This window comes from Oreochromis niloticus, linkage group LG13 (genome assembly GCF_001858045.2).
Source record: "Oreochromis niloticus isolate F11D_XX linkage group LG13, O_niloticus_UMD_NMBU, whole genome shotgun sequence".
Taxonomy (NCBI): domain Eukaryota; kingdom Metazoa; phylum Chordata; class Actinopteri; order Cichliformes; family Cichlidae; genus Oreochromis; species Oreochromis niloticus.
The window spans coordinates 28,211,045-28,231,381 of record NC_031978.2 but is presented as its reverse complement, the minus strand read 5'-3'; the positions used below and the strand labels follow the sequence as shown (position 1 = coordinate 28,231,381).

The 20,337-nt window shown below is 43.1% G+C and overlaps 1 protein-coding gene across 6 annotated transcripts in view; it reads right to left on the bottom strand.

Annotated features, from left to right (window-relative positions):
* The window catches only part of thada (THADA armadillo repeat containing), a 109,592-nt gene that overhangs the window by 48,088 nt on the left and 41,167 nt on the right, over window positions 1–20,337 (bottom strand). For all 6 annotated transcript variants that reach the window (XR_003213513.1, XM_019366921.2, XM_025897591.1 and 3 more), the window contains exon 29: window positions 9,440–9,608. Coding sequence is in view for 5 of the 6 variants with exons in the window: in XM_019366921.2 (XP_019222466.2) it covers window positions 9,440–9,608 (169 nt within the window). In the remaining variant the exon portion in view is untranslated. The remainder of the gene's footprint in view (window positions 1–9,439; window positions 9,609–20,337) is intronic.

The window sequence follows — 20,337 nt, the reverse complement described above, 5'->3', positions numbered from 1 at the left end:
GCAACCAAGCGTCCCCCTATAGCTGTGGATTGGAACTTCAGACAAAAAAATCCAATAAAAACTTGAAATTATGAAAATATCAAACCCTCCTTGTATGCCTTGTTCTCTAAGCAGACATTTAACTGTTTGTGTGTGTCTTTTTGTGTGTCGCAACAAGCCTCATTCTGCTTTTGGGTCCGTTAAAAATAGTGGTGGTGGATGTGAGGTCCCTTCAGACTCTGTTATCAGCCTGCCCTGCCGTCCCTCCCACTGCCGCAACCACAGACTGACCACATGTTGTTGCAAGCGCACACGCACGTACGCGCGCACATGCACACAGCAAGTGCAAGCGCAAATAATTGCACAGCAATCCGGGGCTCCGTCCAGTAAAACACATTCACAAAGAAACGCATAAATCGGCGTTCACATAAAAGCAGAAAGAGGTTAGGCAGAGTGTGGACGCGCCCAATTAGACAAAAAGAGATCCAATAAAGACGAGCTAAATATAAAAAAACAAAAAAGAAACACAGAAACTTTCCCTTGCCCTGCACGGCCGTATTCTTGCACAAACAAAGCTTATAAGTGCACTCCATGTGCATGACTACATCACTGTTAACAGTTATAACAGAGCATCGCAGCTGGCCCCGAGGGAGCGGTTTGTTATTTTATTATGTCCAGAGGCGGGTGTACATACTGGTACTAGCAGCATGGGGGGTGTGCATGTGTAGGACTGACACTCAGTTGTCCTTTATCATCACTCCTGCTCGAATATCCTGCAGCAGTAAAACGGGAGCTCCCTGAACAAGAGGCCAGGGGTTCATTTACTTTGTACATAACAGAAGTAAAGATCAATGATATCAGTGGACAGCAATTAATGACCATAAACATGAGACATTACATTTGTAATTGGGCAAAACCTTAAAATGACTGAACATATACATATATATATTTTTTAAAGTAAACTGTCCGACAATATGGATTGGAAATAAGTGGTAGACAGATCAATTCTGCAGAAGAAAATCAGGACGTAAATATATTAAGTTTACAGGCATCCAATGCTGGTAGGGAAATTGTAGTCTCCGGATGTTGGAGACAATACTAAGGGCAGGACACTACGATAAATCATGATGTGAAGACATAAGACTAAACATATTCCTAAATAAGAAGGTTTTCACATGGCAGGATGCTGTAAACGGACCAAACTTCAGTCAGGAGAACAACTGAGATAATCCATCCACAATACGAGGTTAGTCATTAATATACTGCAACAACACGGGAATAGAGCAGCTGCGAAAGAATTCAACAGTGATGAACCAATGGTACGGAAGTGGAGGAAGCAAAAAGAATGAGTTGAGTAAACCAGAGCCATCCATTGGGACGACTTGCGACTATATGGGTTGCCAAATGAATAAATCCCTGATGTATGTTGACACACTGGGAAAAAATTAGATACAATAAAATGGGTTCAATATAAACCAACAAGGACTTAAACCAACAGTGGTTTAAATCTACCGCTGTAAGAAATGATTTGGGCAGTTGCCCACTTTGCCCGGTTGGAACTGCCACCTGTATGTTGACAAAATAGCACAAAACGTCTGACACCAATACGAGACACCTGGGATTCCCACTGGACTGGATATATCTGATGGCATTTTAAAAGCAGGCTGACTGGGTGTGCAGGCCCACACATTCTTTCTCTGGTTCAGCCCAGAGGCTTTTCTCAGAAAGCCCAGGCAGATCGCTGGCTAAAGGCAGCAGTCGGGAGGCCAAAAGAAAATTATTTGAAGACAGCAGAGAAGAATGCACTGAGCAAAGCTACACCAACGCAACTGCTGCCAGAGACGAGGCTACAACGATACTCCGAATTCAAGAGCCTCCTCAGTCTCATTTAGCCTCTGTTGTGAAAATACACAAAGGATTACATGTGTCGAGTTGGCCCTTCTCAAACCACCACAGGCCGCAGCTTTATATGTCTGGCCTGTACCCGGCGCTGTGGGCCAGGGCTGCTGCTGGCGCGTGTCGAGAGCGGAGTCCAGTGTCGGGTTGGGTTAGTGCCGGTCTGTCCGGTGGGCTTGTTAAGCTTGGTTCAGATTGTATCAACAGAGGTTTTGGGCAAGACGGGGTGACTGAAGTGAATCCAGTGGTTTTCAGAGATGTTTGATCACAGGGAAGGGATCTCACCTAGGCCACGCAGGAGACAGCACCGCCTTAAGTTCAACCAATTAATCAGGCTGACCAAATCCGGACGACGTAGAGAGAATCAGGCCAGGACATTGAAGCCTGCCTCAGATGAGTTCTGACTTCTGAAAACACCGCGTACAGTGTCGGTGTATATCTAGAACTGCAGTGCATGCATGAAAATGTCCTATTTTTATCAATCTACTTCAATATTTTCTGCACAGAACATCTTAAAGTCAAATAAGCTTTTCATCTCGAGGGGAAAAAACTAAACAAAAACCCAGATTGATTGATTGATTTTTATTGATTAGCATACAGAATACAAAATAAAGATTACCAAAAAGCAAAAAAATCATGAGACAAGGCTAATCAAAGGGTATTGGCTGAAGCATTTGCTTATTATGCCCAATCTGTGCCACTAAAAGTTTGTAAAAGGTGAAAATATTGTTGTAAATTGAGAAGTATAGCATGGAAATGAAGACAAAGGCAATTCAATTTCATCTTATTTATATAGCGCCATATCAAAACAACAGTCACCTCAAGCTCTTTATGTTGCGATGTAAAGTGCCTACTAGGGTTGGGCGATTGGACGAATATATCGACTATCGACGATAGGCTGAGCCCATCGGCGATCGTTTTTACAAGGGCGATTTATTTATTTATTCGCCCATGAGTAAGTTTGCTAATAACGATGGAGCTAATAGAAGCAGTCAACAGAAGAAAAAAGAAAGTAGCGCTGTTTTAACAGCAGCCTTTTTCATCTGCGAGCAAATGCCCCCTCCTCAGAGTGCGACCAAATGCTTGTTGATGGAGCTGCAGAAGCTGGTGATAGCCTAGCATACTCAGCCGGATGGTGGACACGTACATGCTCGTGCAAGTTAGTCGTAATTGAGTACTTTGCTCGCGCTATACGTCTCCACAAGCGGCAGACCGCTTTCATCCCAAATTGGCGACTGTCAGCGTTAAATGCGCCATCATGACGACTAACGCGATTAACAATTAACCCATCTGGAGCACAGACTGAGTCAAAATCCCTGAAATGTCTCTGTCAACGTATTTTGGGCAGTTTATCCAAAGTTTGTTCATTCTGCGCTCCAGATGAGTTGAGCGCGTGAAAAATTTTAATCGCGTTAATCGTGACAACCGCATTAATGCTGACAGCCCTAATTTTTTCTGGAAATTAGTTCGTCCATGTTTGGACTTCTGTGTTGTAAATGAGCAAATCAGTCCGTGCATAATTACATTGCGCCGGCCATCAAAAGGTCTGCGCCTGCGTGAATATATCGCCCATGGTCGATTATTGGACTGACGATTGTCGGTTGGAAAATTTTTACATATCGCCCAACCCTAGTGCCTACAATAATATATACAAGATCCCATTATTCAGATGCCTCTGTGAGCAAGCACTTGGTGACAGTGGGAAGGAAAAACTCTATTTTAACAGAAAGAAACCTTCAGCAGAACCAGGCTCAGCGAAGGAACGAGCTTCGAGGCTGATCCATTAAGCTGAAATCAAAGTGCCTAAAACTGCAATTTCTCGAGTTGCCACTGGCTGGCTTCAAAATCAAATCCCTCAGATTCCCATTTTGAAATGTCAGTTCTGTAAATCCCAGCAGTGATATCACTGATAGGCACACTGCTGTCTGGATCCGGACCCAGAGGCCGTTCTTTAAGGACCCAGATCTACTAGATTTTGACAGACTGTTTGCATTTTATTCTGAGCAACGTTGTTGTATTTACAGTAGGCCTAATTTGATCTGCACAGCCTTTGTCTTTATGATATTTAATGCTTTCCTGACTTTACTACTGGAACACACCAACCCACACCAGAGGTCACTGAATGCGGCTTAAACGTGCGGCAGACCAAACGCATGCGTTGTAACTCATCCCATGTGACGCTAATCATCCAATCAAAAGCGTGCGTGAAAACAGAAAACTTCATGAGACAAGATGCAAAAATCTGAAAGATTTCAGTAAATCAATATTACAGCTCAGACGATGTACATGTGAGATGTAGTTTAAGAAAAAGAAGCAACAGGGAAACTCAAAGTCTTACATTATTATACATTAACAACTTGAAGACAACTTCTTCAAAAGTGGACCCTTTAGGTCACTGTGGAAGTGAATAATAACCATTGTTGAAATACTGTTGAATTATACTTTGTTTTATTTGACAGTCAGTTGTTACCTATATACAAACACTGATACAACCTTTAGGCCACTCCTCATAGCAGAGAGCTCTACTGGATGAGGATCTGGGGCGAGATAGTCACAGTTTATTTGTAGTTTATGCATCAGAAACTCTTCAATAAATCACATTTTCTTTAACAAATGTTTTCAGGTCAGAGTAGCGGTTGAACTTTCTCTGATTTATAATGTTCAGTACAAAAGAATTCTTATAATCGTGCAAAAAAACGAGAAAAAAAAAGTGTCAGATGGAAACATTTCTTTGTATCAGACTTGTTACTGCGCGTGTGAAAGTCAGCAGGGTGGCAGAGCCGGCCTCGGTAGCGGTGATGGTTCCCAGCTCTGCGCTCGGCCCACTAACAGTTGTTCTTTGACAATAACAGAGGAAGTCATTTCTCCCTCGAGCAAAAACATCTGCTACCTGTTATACACAAACACACACAGCGACGCATATTAACGTGCATCAGACAGGTCCCTAGGCCAAAACCAGCATCCTCGTAAGCTCAGCGTAAACACAGCGCCAGAGCGTGGCTTACATGAACGTGCACACGTACGTGCATGTTGCTAGCGCGCACGCTCGCTCCAGTCTCTGCAGCTCCAGTCTAAACATCGTCCTTGTTTCTCACACACAGAGCAGGGAGGCTACCGTCTCTATCTGCGACGTGTGTGTGTGTGTGTGTGTGTGTGTGTGTGTGTGTGTGTGTGTGTGTGTGTGTGTGTGTGTGAGAGAGATGCTCCCTTCCACACGTACACTCAGACCTCTATCTCTGTCTTACTAAGTTTAGACCACTTCACCTGCATTGGACTCTGCAGCTCTTTGCATATCTGCCTCCATCATCTCCACAATGCCCTCATTGTGCCCTCACATTAGCATACACCTACTCACCTGCTATCTGTAGCCTCGTATAGATAGTCCCTACAGATAATCAATCCCCGCCGATCAAACGAGTTCATCGTTACTTTATTAAACTCTTGAAACACACGAGACACCTGAAGCTTTGACGCAGTAATGAAATTATTGATTAACACAAAACAGATGAACAGAGATATTCAGAGCTACAAGTGGGAGATCTTACATTATAAACACACCATCATAGCATTAATTAGGATTCCGTCCTCGCAGTTTTATCTCAATTATATAATGTTATTATAAGTACGATTACAAAACAATACCATTGGCGGGGTAACTGTATAGCAAAAAGTAGCAGGCCTAATAACAGCAGCATTATTAATAAGGAAGAAATGGAGAATTAAACCCAAATATGTAACAATTCAGAGTAAAAGGACTGATGTTCAACACAACTGTAAGTTAAAAACAGGAAATGTGATGTATATGTGCTGCAGTGGGTTATTATGTATTCACACTGTGGATGCAGTAAGGCTGAGCAGACAGTGTGTGAGGTACAATGGTCTGGTGTGCTTTCAGTGGAAGGAAAAAGGAAATGAAATGTCTAAGGAAGCCTGCAGGCTTCGGCTTTGCTCTATCCCGTACAGATATTTGTGTGCCTGTGCGAATGTGACATACGCTACATGTGAGCAGTCTTAGGATGGCTACAAAAAAAGTTCAAATGAAAAGACTGCACGAGGAGGAAGAGAAACGGGGTTGAAACGGACTAAAACAGCCAAATAAGCGGATGTGTGAATAAACTTTTTCCAATCCAAACTCTAATGCAGGGGTGTGATTAAAGAGGGGGCCAGTGGAGCCAACGGAGCCTGGCCCAAGCCCCTGCTTCTCAGCCTGTGCCCTCAAAAAGATCCACATAGCAACAGCTGAGGATCAGTCACCGTGGTTGGACACCAATTTCGTAATTTCTTGGGGTATCTGTAGTAACCAGTATGCAGCAGCAAATGCTCAAAGAGACTGACTGCAGAAAGAAGCGATTTCAGTTAAAACAGGTTCTAGTGAGCTCAGCTGAAAATTGTTTTAGTCATTTTTAAGTAAAACCTCTATTTAAGATTCAAGGATCATAGTTTCTCAGAATGGAGAAGTGGATTTGTGTCTTGAGAGCATATGGACTTTGACCAAGGGCTCAGAGAAGAGCTTGCAAAGGGTGAAGGTAACAGCGACCCCTAAGCTAGGCGAGTGGCTCCAGCAGATCCCAGGAACAACATCCGAGATCTCTGTCCAGAGGAGCGCAGTCCTAGGAACAGCTAGGATACTGCACATGACTCTTAAGCTCCAAGGCCTCTGGTAGAGGACCCAAGCTTGAAGGATAAAGACCGCCACGGGGGGCGAGAGGGGAACTGAATGCGGCCTGAACTGCACCTTACAGTCCTGAAGTCTTAATTTTGGACATGGAGGTAATCGTGTTTAGTCCAAGTTGCTAATCAATGATATCAAGCCGCTTTAGCAAAGCTGTACAGGTACACTACCTGTGTTAGTGTTAAGTAACAGGATTTGTTTTCTTCAGGTAATTGCACTGCAAGTGATCCAAAAGCCACCAACACCTCAAATGACAGTGAGACTATCGCACTAGCAATCGAGTGATTGCAGCCTCCTGCGTTAGGCTCAACCAGCCAGTCAAAGCAGCTACGCCACTTACTTCAACTTCAAGCTTCAACAGAAAGGCTGAGCAAATACATCCACATTTGTCAGGAAGAGGGAAATGAGCCTTTTGGTGGAACTGCAGTTTCTAATTTCCAGCCTCAGAAGCTGCCGCCTGTATGAAGCACGCTGTGTACAAAGACTTCACCTGTGTTTATGTGTTACAGTGTGACAAGAAAACAAACTGCTGGCGACATATGTAAAGGTGGTGACTTCTAAATGATACAAGTCTGGATTCAATAAGATCTGAGGTGAGGTGAATCATGGGGAACAACAACAAAACAAAAGAATAAAAAGAAGAGGAGCAGAAACAGAGGGCACATAGATGAAGATGGATGAAGCTAGATCAGGAGACATCTGGGCAAGCTTCACACGTGGCGCCCATGACAGGAAAGCAGAGTAAACCGCTCTCCTCCTGAAATCTCCTCTAAGCTTTTAAGAGGCCCACCTCCCCTCCTCCATCCATGCCTTCATCCCACAGCGGACCTCCCTGCAGTCCAGACCGCTGTCCCCCCGTAAGTGTTCCATCTTCTCCCAAAAAAAGTGCACTTTTTCATTCTTTTGTCTTGACCCCCGGTTCCTACCGCTCCACGCCCACCGGCTCCCTGGCCAACCCCATCAGTGGCGTTCAATAAAAAGGCCGGGGAAACTCCCACTCCCCCACTCCTCCCTCCCGTATGTGTTGATATTACCAGCAGACTGTTTGGTTGTGTTTGGCAGAGTGTGATGACAGAACTAAACACTGGTATTTACTCTGCGATAACCGCCTTGTCTGGACAGGCTCTGTGCGGTAACTGAGTGTGTGGGACTGACAGATAATGTGTGTGTTTGCTGAGGTGTGATGCATTGTATCTCCAACCTCTCCGCTGGCGTCCGCATACGCCCCGTCGTGATAACTGCTTTGGTAATTGCGTTCTGCCTCTTCTCTTTGCTGGGTGGAAACGCAAATCGCAGCTCGGGTCCAAGTGGTGATGATTGTCATGTTTTCATTTGGAATAAAGTTTATGTTTTGGAGATACACTGTGTGTCCTTGAAGGCTAACAACTGTGATGAATGCATTTCCTCCCTCATAAAACAACTGAGAAGCTCATTTTCGTGTAATAAGTCATCCCGGCGGCGTTGACATCCGTGTTTACGTGCTTGGAGTCTAGTTTCTTTTTCCTATTCTACATCACACTGATTAGTACATCAAATCTTTAGCGACTTCACTGAGATTTGAAGCTCCCGTTGCCTCGTTTATCCTCGCCACCGCGCCTGATGACAGCCCCCCATCTGCCTTTTATAGCTGAGGGGTAAAAACTACATACAATCTAATCTTCCTGACAAGTGAACATGCTGGCCTCATGTACAAATGTGTGTGCCTTAGCTCTAATAAGCTTTTTTTTCAAGTTTTGAAGCATGCACAAAACAGCCCAAATACGTGAAAAATAAAACCCCACGTTTAGCCCTAATCTAATGCCAGACAAGCAGAAGCCTTATAGCGCCTTCTTCATGCTAAACATGCTTTTTAAACACACAGGGCAACATCTGAACATGAAGCTTTCTGGCACACTTCAGCACTGATTCATGACTCTCAATAAGAGCTGGAGGCACTCACAGAGACCTCTGCAAAATCAACCGCCTTTGTTTTACATCACTGCCTTTGGTCTACAATTTCACGCAGCTAGTACAGAATAGACTCTATAGAATACAACTAGTTGTAATATTTGTACTGTGACAGGTCAGATTAACAAAAGAAATGCTTATGACTGTAATCTAAGCTTTGTGTTTGGCTGTTTATTACATCCCTGCAGCAACAGACACACAGACAGGACAAAACATGGATGTCACTTCTGGGTCTGAAAGTGTTGCCAGGGCCTTATTCCTGAATAAGGCACTGGGGGGGTAAATTTTGGTCATTTGAGGTTTCAAAAAAGGATTTTCCCACATACGCTCAATGGCTTAAAACTTGTGATTGAGAACTTTTGATCATCCATGAAACAACACCATCTAAGACTGAGATTCTTTCACTTTTATTTTGAAAGTTTAGCTGCTAGGCGGGTCCATATTGTGGCCGCCTCAAGCATCTTTCAGTTTCCTTTCCAGTGAGTTTCTTCATCCCGTGGTCAGACTCCGACTCCAGCATCTCACCAATGTGGCAGATTACAAGTTCAGAGTACAAGGAGTACTGTTGCTAACTGCTTATTGCTCTAATTGCACAGCAACAAGCATTTCATTGCATGTCGTACTATGTATGATTGTGTATGTGACAAGTGTGCCTACTCATATTTGCAGCGGAGCACCTTGTTGTGCACCCTCTTTTCACACACAGGCACAGGATTAAAATCCAAACTGTTGAGAAACGCTGCACATAACTTAGACTTGTGCGCTCCTTTGCTGATTTGTACAGAGAACAACGACGTATGAACACACCGGAGATACTGAGATTTTGAATCCAACTCTAAAAGAATCTTTGCGATCATTAAACCAACACCCCCTCCCCAACTTGATGTTATCTATACAAAGTGTGTGTGTGTCCTGGTTTATGCCGGCGTGTGCATGGGAGCAGACCTGCAGCAGAGTGCCGTGGATGCGGTTCTGTTGGAGTTTGGGTCCTGGTTCTAGAGGAAGTTCCTGCAGCAAGGACTGGACGGTAGACGGGATTTGCGTGACCAGGACAAAAGGGACAAGAGCCCGAGCTGCCATTTCTCTGGTGCGATACACAGCCGAACGGCCGCATCTGTGGAGCAGAGAAAAACATTAGTATCGTGGAAAAACTGTGGAAAGAGGATGGCGGCGTTGTTATGATAATCTTTCAGTATCGCATTATGTAATATATCATTTGATTTAATGGAAAAAGTAGTGATGTTTCCCCGCTATCACAAGTCAAAGATTGTTATTCTAACTTTTCTATGACAAATAACATAATCACCACGTATATTATCATTATGAAGTATCATTATTTTGTTCTCCGACCACATTAAGTCATGGACATATTCTCAGTGATGACCTATGAGGTATTTGGTTTGGACAGTTGGCCGCTGTTTTATTGCACTGCTTATGTAACATCTTTTTCTCCATCTCCTGTTTCCCTCCTCTACTGCAAAGGGAAAAACAAACTGCTCCCAGGTCAGCTGATGACCGATAAACCCTGAATCAAATATTTTAGAATCATTACCTAACCAGCCAGGAAACGGCCTACTACATTTTGTTTTCGCCCACACACAGGCGCAGATGTCTCCAGCTCACGGTCATTTACAGTGTTCGTCGGTGATGGAGGCTGCAGCCAGTCACCCCGAGTGCATGCTAAAATTAACCTTGTTTACATGCTGATAATCTTTCCTTCTCCAATGTCATAACAGAGCCGATCCATGAGGGAAGGACATGACCAAGACCTGAATGAGATAAAAAGGGGGAAGGGTGAGACGGCTCGAAAGGAGCAGAGTAAGAGTTCAGCTACTTGCAGAAACAGATAGCTGGAGTACAGTTCCACGAAAAACAGCCGTCACACTGGAAGAAAACTGACACCTACTAAACCGGCTGCCTTCAACAGATAAGCGGGAAAAAGCAAACATAAAAGTCTAACGGATGCCTCTTGGAGACTGTGTACCAAACATACTGTATGTAGATGTTTCTGAAAGGAACCACAACACCCTGAGTCTTAATAATGCTCATGCACATGTCACAGTACACGTTAGAATACACATGCATTTATATATTAGCACAGTCAAGTCACAATGTGACATCCTCCAGAGCTGAAAAGTCATTCTGGAACTGCTAAAAACTGCAGTTCCAGAATGTCCACTTGGGGCTGTCTCCAGGAGTGAGTCAATTACTACAGACTGCTATGCTAAAATACCTAACCTTACCACTTTTAAAGAAAAAACGTAAGTGGTGCCTAGAGCCCGTTTCTCAAAATCCAGATGATCTCGTATCTATCCTGAAATCACTCCATAATGTGACAGATGCAAAACTGCTGAAGCCTCACTGATCCACATGTACTGGTCTTGTCCCAGTCTCGTTCAGTTCTGGACAGACGTTTTTCATACCCTGTCCAGGATTCTCAGTGTGACGCTGGCCCCTGGCCCCCTTCTTGCTCTGTTTGGCATCAGTGGGAATGGGGTGCTTCTACCGGCCTCGAAAAAACAGGTGTTATCATTCTGTTCCCTGTTAGCTAGGAGAGCAATCCTACTGAGGTGGCGGGACGCTGCCCCTCCCACTCACAAACAGTGGTTATATGACCTCACGTCGTGTCTAAAACTAGAAAAAAAAAAAAAAAATAAGACACTCAGTCCAGAACTCTACTGGAAAATTTCAAAGCATGTGGGGTCCTTTCCTTGATGCATTTCAAAGTCTCTTATGTCAGGTGTGGAAATACAGTGTACAGGTCTAGGGCAGTGACCTGGGTGGGAATGAATGAGATTTTTTTTGCAGGGATTATGTTACTTTGGGAAATATCATACATGTGTTCATATATTTCCCTTTTTTCCCCCCTTTTATTTCACAGCCTTAAATGTACGGGCTAATTACCCCGAGTGTAAAGATCATCTGTAATCCTTTTCTTTTCTTTTGGTTTATATGTATAAAAGAAAAACTCTTAATAAAAAGACATTGTTTAAAGAAAAAAATGTATTTTCTATGGACAGTTTCTCCCTTCATAACTGCACGGTGGGTGAATTTTGTTTTTTTTAGAACTCATCCAGGCAAGTGTGTAAAACCAACCTTGGCAAGGCCTCACCTTCACTAATCTGAGTCACCGACTGACAAATATCACAAACTGCTGTGGGATATATACCATCCAAGAAGTCTGTGCTGCAGTTTTGAGGAGTTCTTTACTAATAACTTGTTCTTCAAGTCCAATATTGCACCCATACAGTTCATGGATGTAGCCGTCCTTACCCTTTCCACCCTCTAATCCAAATATGGTCACTTTTGGCTCCAATAAACTAACACGGTGCCGGTCAAAAATGCTAATGTTGAGGTTACAAAATGAAGAGTGCAGAAACCAATAGGTGATGTCATGGCGTCTATGACAAGCATGCATACTCATTTACATGCAAAAAAGTTAAAAGTGGATCAAAGCTACATTCATACATCCGGCTGTTTAGGGGCTGTCATGGAATTAAAACTGGCTGCTTGGGCCAGAAACGGCCCTCGGCTTTGCTCTGGAAAATTCAAAGAAGCTTCCAGAGAAATGTGAAACACCTATCATGCTGCAGCGGCATGTGGAGATGAAAAAGAAGCCCATCTTTTTGGCTCTGGTTCTGAGCGGAGGCGAGATATGTTAGCAGATATCTGGATAGCACCGTGAGAGCGTATGTTAATAATAAACAGCATGTGTTAAGAGGAAGCAGCAAAGCCAATAAACGATCAAGTGTTGGATATCCTGGTGATTTGACTGAGAGACCAGGACAAGAAGTGACAAGAAACGTCCAATCGGTATGCACTGAAACAAAGTGGGGGCTGTTTGGAGCAACAGACCAACTGTCAACAAATGTTTTTTCCACCTGCTGTGAACACACATACATACAGCCAGACAGACAACCAAAGGGCCCTGTATCAAACGCAGACAACAGTTTGCATTCCTGAGCTCTGCACGCCTGCACACGTGAATTTATGAGCCCAAACGTCCCACACACAAACCCACCAAAATTCATGCAAACTCCTCACTTTCCACTCCTCCCAGCCCCCATTTGGGCCCCATATGTTAACTATCTGTGCTAATTTGTCCCATTGAAAGTCTTTTGCAAAAGGAAATGACAGTTTGGAAGGTTGTAATTTTAGGAACAGGGACGTCCCCCTGTGGGGTTCAGTAGGCAGACTGTTGACTGGCCTGGATCAGGCTCATCTGGGCCTCATTTTGGAAAGCTGGGAGAACTGCTTCCTCCACAGAGACTCAAGCATGTTGGCTAAACAAGCCTGAGAGTCAAAGCTGATCAGCAAAGAATCTACTGTAAGCAAATTAAGATTCAAGGAGTGACAAGTTAAACAATTTGGCTTCCTTCATTTATTCATATGGACGCGATGTAGCCAAGTAAAAACAATCCTTCTTTTACTTTACCACCAAAACTCTTTCTTTGTCCTGACTATTTTGCTGTGTGTAAAACCACTAGAATGTGTGTCGAATTAAAAAACATCCGGTATGAACCCGACCATGCATAATCATGCCTGCACGTAACTGTACATGCCTGGTTAGGCAGACAGCCAGCGTAATGTAAACGTAATCATGTAAACATAATTATGTTCGCACTGCTATTTATGCTTCTGTCAGTTTGTGTACATCTTTGATATTACAACAGCCCGTATGAACTGAGCCATATTCAAATTGCCCACAGGCAAAAACCCAAAGACGTCCAGTTAACAGTGAATGTATCAAAAAGATTTCATAACCTAAAATAATATGTGTCAAGCTTTCACCTGGACATCAAACTGCACTGAAAGTTACATTGTGTAAGATTTTCACGTTAGATCGGCAGATTGCACTCAACTCAGTTCTATTTTCTTACTCCTCCCAATTCAACAGTATAAACCTCGCTATGGTGGCCGCTGTAGAAGAGATCAAAAACATTAACTTTAGACTGCATCTCATAAGTCTGCAGGTGGCCGCTGTGTTTATGTTATTATTTGGACCAGATACAGATCTAACCCGGTGTTTCCCCCCCCCCATGTGTGGAAGGCTGTCAGTCCACTGTTTACCTCAGCTGTCAATGCCGTCCACGCTCATTTACTCTCGAAGAGACTGTAAAACTTTGGGAAAGGTGTCCAATATGGGCCAGTCATTTAGGCTACGTTCACACTGCAGGTCTTAATGCTTAAATTCCGATTTTTTTGATCAAATCCGATTTTTTTGTCTGCTTGTTCACACTACAAATAAAATTCAATTCAATTCAATTCAATTCAATTTTATTTATATAGCGCCAAATCACAACAAAAGTCGCCTCAAGGCGCTTTATATTGTACAGTAGATAGCACAATAATAAATACAGAGAAAAACCCAACAATCATATGACCCCCTATGAGCAAGCACTTTGGCGACAGTGGGAAGGAAAAACTCCCTTTTAACAGGAAGAAACCTCCAGCAGAACCAGGCTCAGGGAGGGGCGGCCATCTGCTGCGACCGGTTGGGGTGAAAGAAGGAAAACAGGATGAAAGACATGCTGTGGAAGAGAGACAGAGGTTAATAACAGATATGATTCGATGCAGAGAGGTCTATTAACACATAGTGAGTGAGAAAGGTGACTGGAAGGGAAAAACTCAATGCATCATGGGAATCCCCGGCAGCCTACGTCTATTGCAGCATAACTAAGGGAGGATTCAGGGTCACCTGGTCCAGCCCTAACTATATGCTTTAGCAAAAAGGAAAGTTTTAAGCCTAATCTTGAAAGTAGAGATAGTGTCTGTCTCCCGAATCCAAACTGGAAGCTGGTTCCACAGAAGAGGGGCCTGAAAACTGAAGGCTCTGCCTCCCATTCTACTTTTAAATACTCTAGGAACAACAAGTAGGCCTGCAGTGCAAGAGCGAAGTGCTCTAATAGGGTGATATGGTACTACAAGGTCATTAAGATAAGATGGGGCCTGATTATTTAAGACCTTGTATGTGAGGAGCAGGATTTTGAATTCAATTCTGGATTTAACAGGAAGCCAATGAAGGGAAGCCAAAACAGGAGAAATATGCTCTCTCTTTCTAGTCCCTGTCAGGACTCTTGCTGCAGCATTTTGGATCAGCTGAAGGCTTTTCAGCGAGTTTTTAGGACATCCTGATAATAAAGAATTACAGTAGTCCAGCCTGGAAGTAATAAATGCATGAACTAGTTTTTCAGCATCACTCTGAGACAGGATATTTCTAATTTTAGAGATGTTGCGCAAATGGAAGAAAGCAGTCTTACATATTTGTTTAATATGTGCGTTGAAGGACATGTCCTGGTCAAAAATGACTCCAAGGTTTCTCACAGTGTTACTGGAGGCCAAGGTAATGCCATCCAGAGTAAGAATCTGCTTAGATACCATATTTCTAAGATTTTCAGGGCCGAGTACAATAACCTCAGTTTTATCTGAATTAAGAAGCAGAAAGTTAGCGGCCATCCAGGTCTTTATGTCTTTAAGACATTCCTGCAGTTTAACTAATTGGTCTGTGATACCTGGCTTCATGGATAGATAGAGCTGCGTGTCATCTGCATAGCAGTGAAAATTTATGCTATGTCTTCTAATGATGCTGCCTAAGGGAAGCATGTATAAAGTAAATAGAATTGGTCCTAGCACTGAACCCTGTGGAACACCATAATTGACCTTAGTGTCTGAAGAGGACTCTCCATTTACATGTACAAATTGGAGTCTATTAGATAGATATGATACAAACCACTGCAGTGCAGTACCTGTAATACCTACAGCATGTTCTAATCGCTCTAATAGGATATTATGGTCAACAGTATCGAACGCTGCACTGAGGTCTAGCAGGACAAGCACAGAGATGAGTCCACTGTCAGAGGCCATAAGAAGATCATTTGTAACCTTCACTAAAGCTGTTTCTGTGCTGTGCTGAGCTCTGTGAACGCTCAAAGCGGCCCGCATGCGCAAAAGAAGACGTCACACACAACGCACTCTGTTTAGACCCAGAGCAAACAATATTGTTTGACTGATGGCCTTAATATAAAGACTTCGGACTTTACGTTTCCCAATTTTTGCTTTAAGTTATTTTGTTATTTACATAATAATGTAGATAACCTAATAATTATCCTTATTGCTGTTTTAGAGGAGCGGTGCTTCAAAGGATAGTTGCAGATTTCTGTCAGAATCTGCAGATTATACAGTACAAATAAAATGTTCACGTTGTCTTGCCAACAGTTTCACTGACATCTACACTGGATGGCCAGGAAGCGTTCGCGATGTCTTCTCCGGCGCTGATAATTGGCGTCTGTCTTGTGTCAGTGACGTAAGACGGATTTAATGCGACATGACCGATCAAACAGCAGTCGCTTTCTAAAGCAACGGATATGTATCGGATTCAGTACCACATATGAGAGTGACCCAGATTGGATTTGAAAATATCGGATTTGTGCCGTTCACACTGTCATACCATGATCGGATATGGGTCGCATAGGGTCACAAATAATCGGATTTGATGCGCTTTCGCCTGCAGTGTGAACGTAGCCTTAGAGAAGCCGACTCCTGACTGATAACAGCGATGCTGAGGTGAGTTGGTGAAGATATCCTGAACCTTTCCGTCGGTAAGCAGCACTGCTGTTCCTTCTTGTCGTGTTCGGGTCAAATCTGACCGATTTACAACTTAAAACACTCATAAATATTGTTTTGTTTTTTTAAACATCTGATTGCCTCAAGGCCTTATGACATCCTCCACACTATGCACGTGAACATATTAAAGTGACTGAACGACCCACAGAATGGCCAATGAATGACCAAATGAACGACCCACTGAACTGAATTTGGTGGTGAAAAATGTTTGTTATGCTAATTTAAGAGTTGTTAAAACAGACCGGGAACACTAAAATAAGGGGGGTGGGGGTGCACAGAACTGGAGGGTTAAAGCTGATGTTGTTCGCCTGTGCTCATCTGTGTAGATCTAAGATTACTGGACTCTGATGCTTAGTGTATAAGCTCTCATACAATGTGAAAATACAATCAAACTATTTATCAGAGAGAAAGTGTGAATGTTTTAATGTTTTTAGGTCACTTAAACCTAACGTTAGTTTATACCCAGCTGTTGTTGATGAGCTGGTTCTTGTCGGGGGACCAGAGTCGGAACGGTCGCGTGTCTAATCTGCTCACATTAAGTACTTGTGACAATATCAGGAATAAACAAGTATCTTGTTGCACCATTTCCTGTGTTAGAGCTCTGACTTCGGTTCAGAAGACGAGGCTTGAGATGATGAGGAAGAGGAGGATGTTTTATAAAGATGCCAGTCACATTGTCCCTTTCCTTCACATTATTATTATTTGGTGAAGGAGACCCCTTCTCAGTTAATAAAACACAGGTACCTTCAAACTTCATGTCTTAAGTTTGAAGGTTCAGGCATGAATTTCAGTGCTCTACACGCAAGCAAACTCCTACATGTTCTCCTTTACACTGCTTTTGGCATACCCTCTTGTATCTTCTAATACTGCAGTGCTAGTTTTCATCAGTTTAATAAACGCCTTGCTGCTACTAGTGGGCCTGATTACCACACAGGGTACAGCCTCAGTTTACATTATGAAATGTAATCCTGTAATGTGCCAATAAACTATTTCCTTTTTATGTCAGGCATAGTTCAAATACTGATGGCAAGTTTGGTCTTCACTAGGCATTTGTTCACCATTCGTCATCGTGGGGAAATGCACTGCATCGTATTTTAAAAAACAAAACAAAAAAAACTGATAGCAGTCCCTTTTGAAGTGCATTTCTGTGCCCTTTCAAAAGAAATGAGATATGAGACAGTGCGGGCCAAAAAGGAAAGGAAGGGAGTGGTGCAGGCAGGCAGGGTGAGCAGAAATGCCTGGGCTGGATATCACGGGATATAAATCACTACCACAACACTCTGAGGGCTTACAGTTAAGATGGAGAGACAGAGAAAAAGAGAGAAGCTCCAAGGAGATAAGACAAACTGTTTCAAAGACATTGCGGATAGGAATGAAGTCATTAATTATTATAACAAATGTCCGCTTCTCGTCATCCTCCCCCGTTTTCTCGTCATCATCATCATTCACTCCGTCATTACGCATGCAGGTGTGACGCTTGCACAGGGCCCGGCATCGAGGGAATGTTACAAATCTACTGAGGATGAGCTGGGAGGTTATGATTAAAGAAAAAAAATTGCTATGTGGTGTAAAGGAGTTACACCACAGTATGTGAGTACGGTGCTCTGGCCTGTTAACAGGTGAAGCTAAGCAACATTTAATCCTTGGAGGTGACGGGTCAGGTCTTATGGGGATGGGGAGCACGCGGGGGGCGACAGCCATCGGCCTCATCAGACACGTCCTGCACACGCCTGGGGTAGACGGGTTGGGGGATGGAAAGGGGATATCGCAGAGAAACATGGCTGGAGCCAAAGAAGTTGTGGCTGGGCTATATTTAACATCTCCAACATGTGGGCTTCATTTGGCTAGATGTGTGTGCTGCATACCTTCTCTGACAGTGCCAGACTCAGCCGAAAGCCCTTTTATTTTCACCCACAAGAGATGAAACTAAAGGCATAACTACGAGATTTCACTGAGGTTCAGATTTTTTATTTTTTTAAGAACGTAAATAAAGGCAATAAAGGCAAAGTCACACATTTACAGGTACAAATGGTAACGCCTCCGGTTTATGACCCAACCAGCTTCTGATCACACTTCACTTTCCATTTTCTATGTGTGTCACTAAATATGGAGTGAAATTAATTTTTCAACAGGGTTATTATCAGATGCGAGTTAGATGGCTGCCCCTACCTGCGTGTACTTCTGCTGGAGGTTTCTTCTTGTTAAAAGGGGGTTTTTCTTTCCCACTCTCGCCAAGTGATTGCTCAAATTACTGTATGGCCTTTACCTTACAGTATACAGTAATCGGCTTAAGGCGACTGTGGTTGTGATCTGAATATATAAATAAAATGTAGTGTTTTGCAGCATAAGACTGAAGAAGTGGATCAGACTAGAAACAGTTACAGAACCAGCCCTTAACAGTTTTGTGTGCAGTCAGACAGAGTGTAGAGACGGAGGAAAAACCAAATGCGATCAAGACGAGATTACCAATATAGGTGAAATAGTCTTGGAGGTCTCTAAAGATCCTGAGGTAACACGTCAGCGCCTAAAGAGCTGCTGGTAAAAACTCCAAAATGAAAAAAGAAAGTTAGACCCTTTTTGTAGTCATAACTGAATCCAGACATTGTTTAAGCATTCTGACACATATCCGTAGTCCATTAAAAATTGTCTCTGTAATAAAGGGTACAATGCCAGCAGGAAATGCTAAAACTTAAAATCACTGTTTAATGGAGCCAACTTGTCAAACTGAAAACAAAACATGATGATTTTTTTAAAGGCTAAAACTTTGGGGCACTAGCAGCTTTGCATTTCCTGTTCTTTGACTTTGGACGTGTCTGTTATCTCTTATAACCTTGAGCTACACTATTATGTACAAACACATGAGCATTACTCATACAACAGGGTTGAACTTGACTGTTTTAGAGGGCAGAGGTTTCACCCTCACACACCAGAGTTTAGTGCAGTAAGTACTAATCCTGAAAGATCACTGGGAAGCAGAATGACTGCGCTAATCTGGCAAAGGACCAGTAGCAATAGTTGCCACAAATCTCCACCTTTAAACATAACAAAGGTTGGATGAAGGAAAACACAAAACGGTCACAATTCACCGTGAGATGCAGAGGAACGTGAACATCTAAACAAAAATCTCACGCCAAATCCTTCAAACAGTCGATGAGACTTTGCACGCAAACACCAAATGTCACCCTCACGGTGGCACTGAAGACACAGTCAGACTTCTCCTCTGTGGAGCACAGATGTTAGCATAAAACTTGAATTCCTTTCAAACTTTGAGTCTGGGCCAAACAAACTAAAAGAGCTGCTCAGCAACAGAATATATTATACAGTAAGCAGCAAACAATACGGCTCTACTGTTTCACTAAAAATGTTACAATTTTTGGCCATTTTTGACAGTGGTTTATTCAATCCACTTGAAAATTGGAGGATTTACTGTTGGTTAGTTTGAGGTATCTGGATGAGTGGTTCTTATATTCCAGTTGACCAGTCTGTAGGGTGAGGGCCACTAGCTTTGTGAAGACACCGCCTCACATTAAATCTCATTCCCAAAAATCTTACCCTAAGCTTAAGCATCGCAACTTAAGCTAAACATTAAAAAAAAGGCAGACGTAGCCATGGAGACAAAGACACCCGCCCGCCAAAAAAAAGGCCAGTGCGCTAACAGTAAAGCCAAATCCCACAACTACTGTACATCTCCTCACGAGGCATGCTACAATACCAGTTTTATGTCTCCTCACTATGCCAGCCCCTACCAACACACATACAGCACCCACATGCAAGTACTATTATCTAAACCATCAGTAGTGCATTCCAACCTCAAGGTCAAAGCTTAACTCCCTATATCCTCCCAAACACGCGCGCACACCCACACACACAAAGTCGGACGCACAAGCTATCCAGCTGTAAAAATACTGCATCAATCATCTGGCTGGACAATTTACACATCAGATAAACTATTCAGAATAGCTATAGTGACAGAATAGCTTAAAGAAATGTAATCAGAAGGATCTGCCTTACACACATAACACAATAGTGATTTGCCGTACAAAGTGAAAAAGCCTTCACACCACCTTTCCTTTGCCACAAAGCATCACCAGCTGTGTGCTTGCATTCCAGAAAAAAATGAGCTTCAGTCTCCACCACCTTAGCTCTGCTGCTTTTATTTTATACACCTTATCAAGGTGCTGTTGAAGGGTGTAGGCTTTTAGGCGTAGGACTGACTTTTA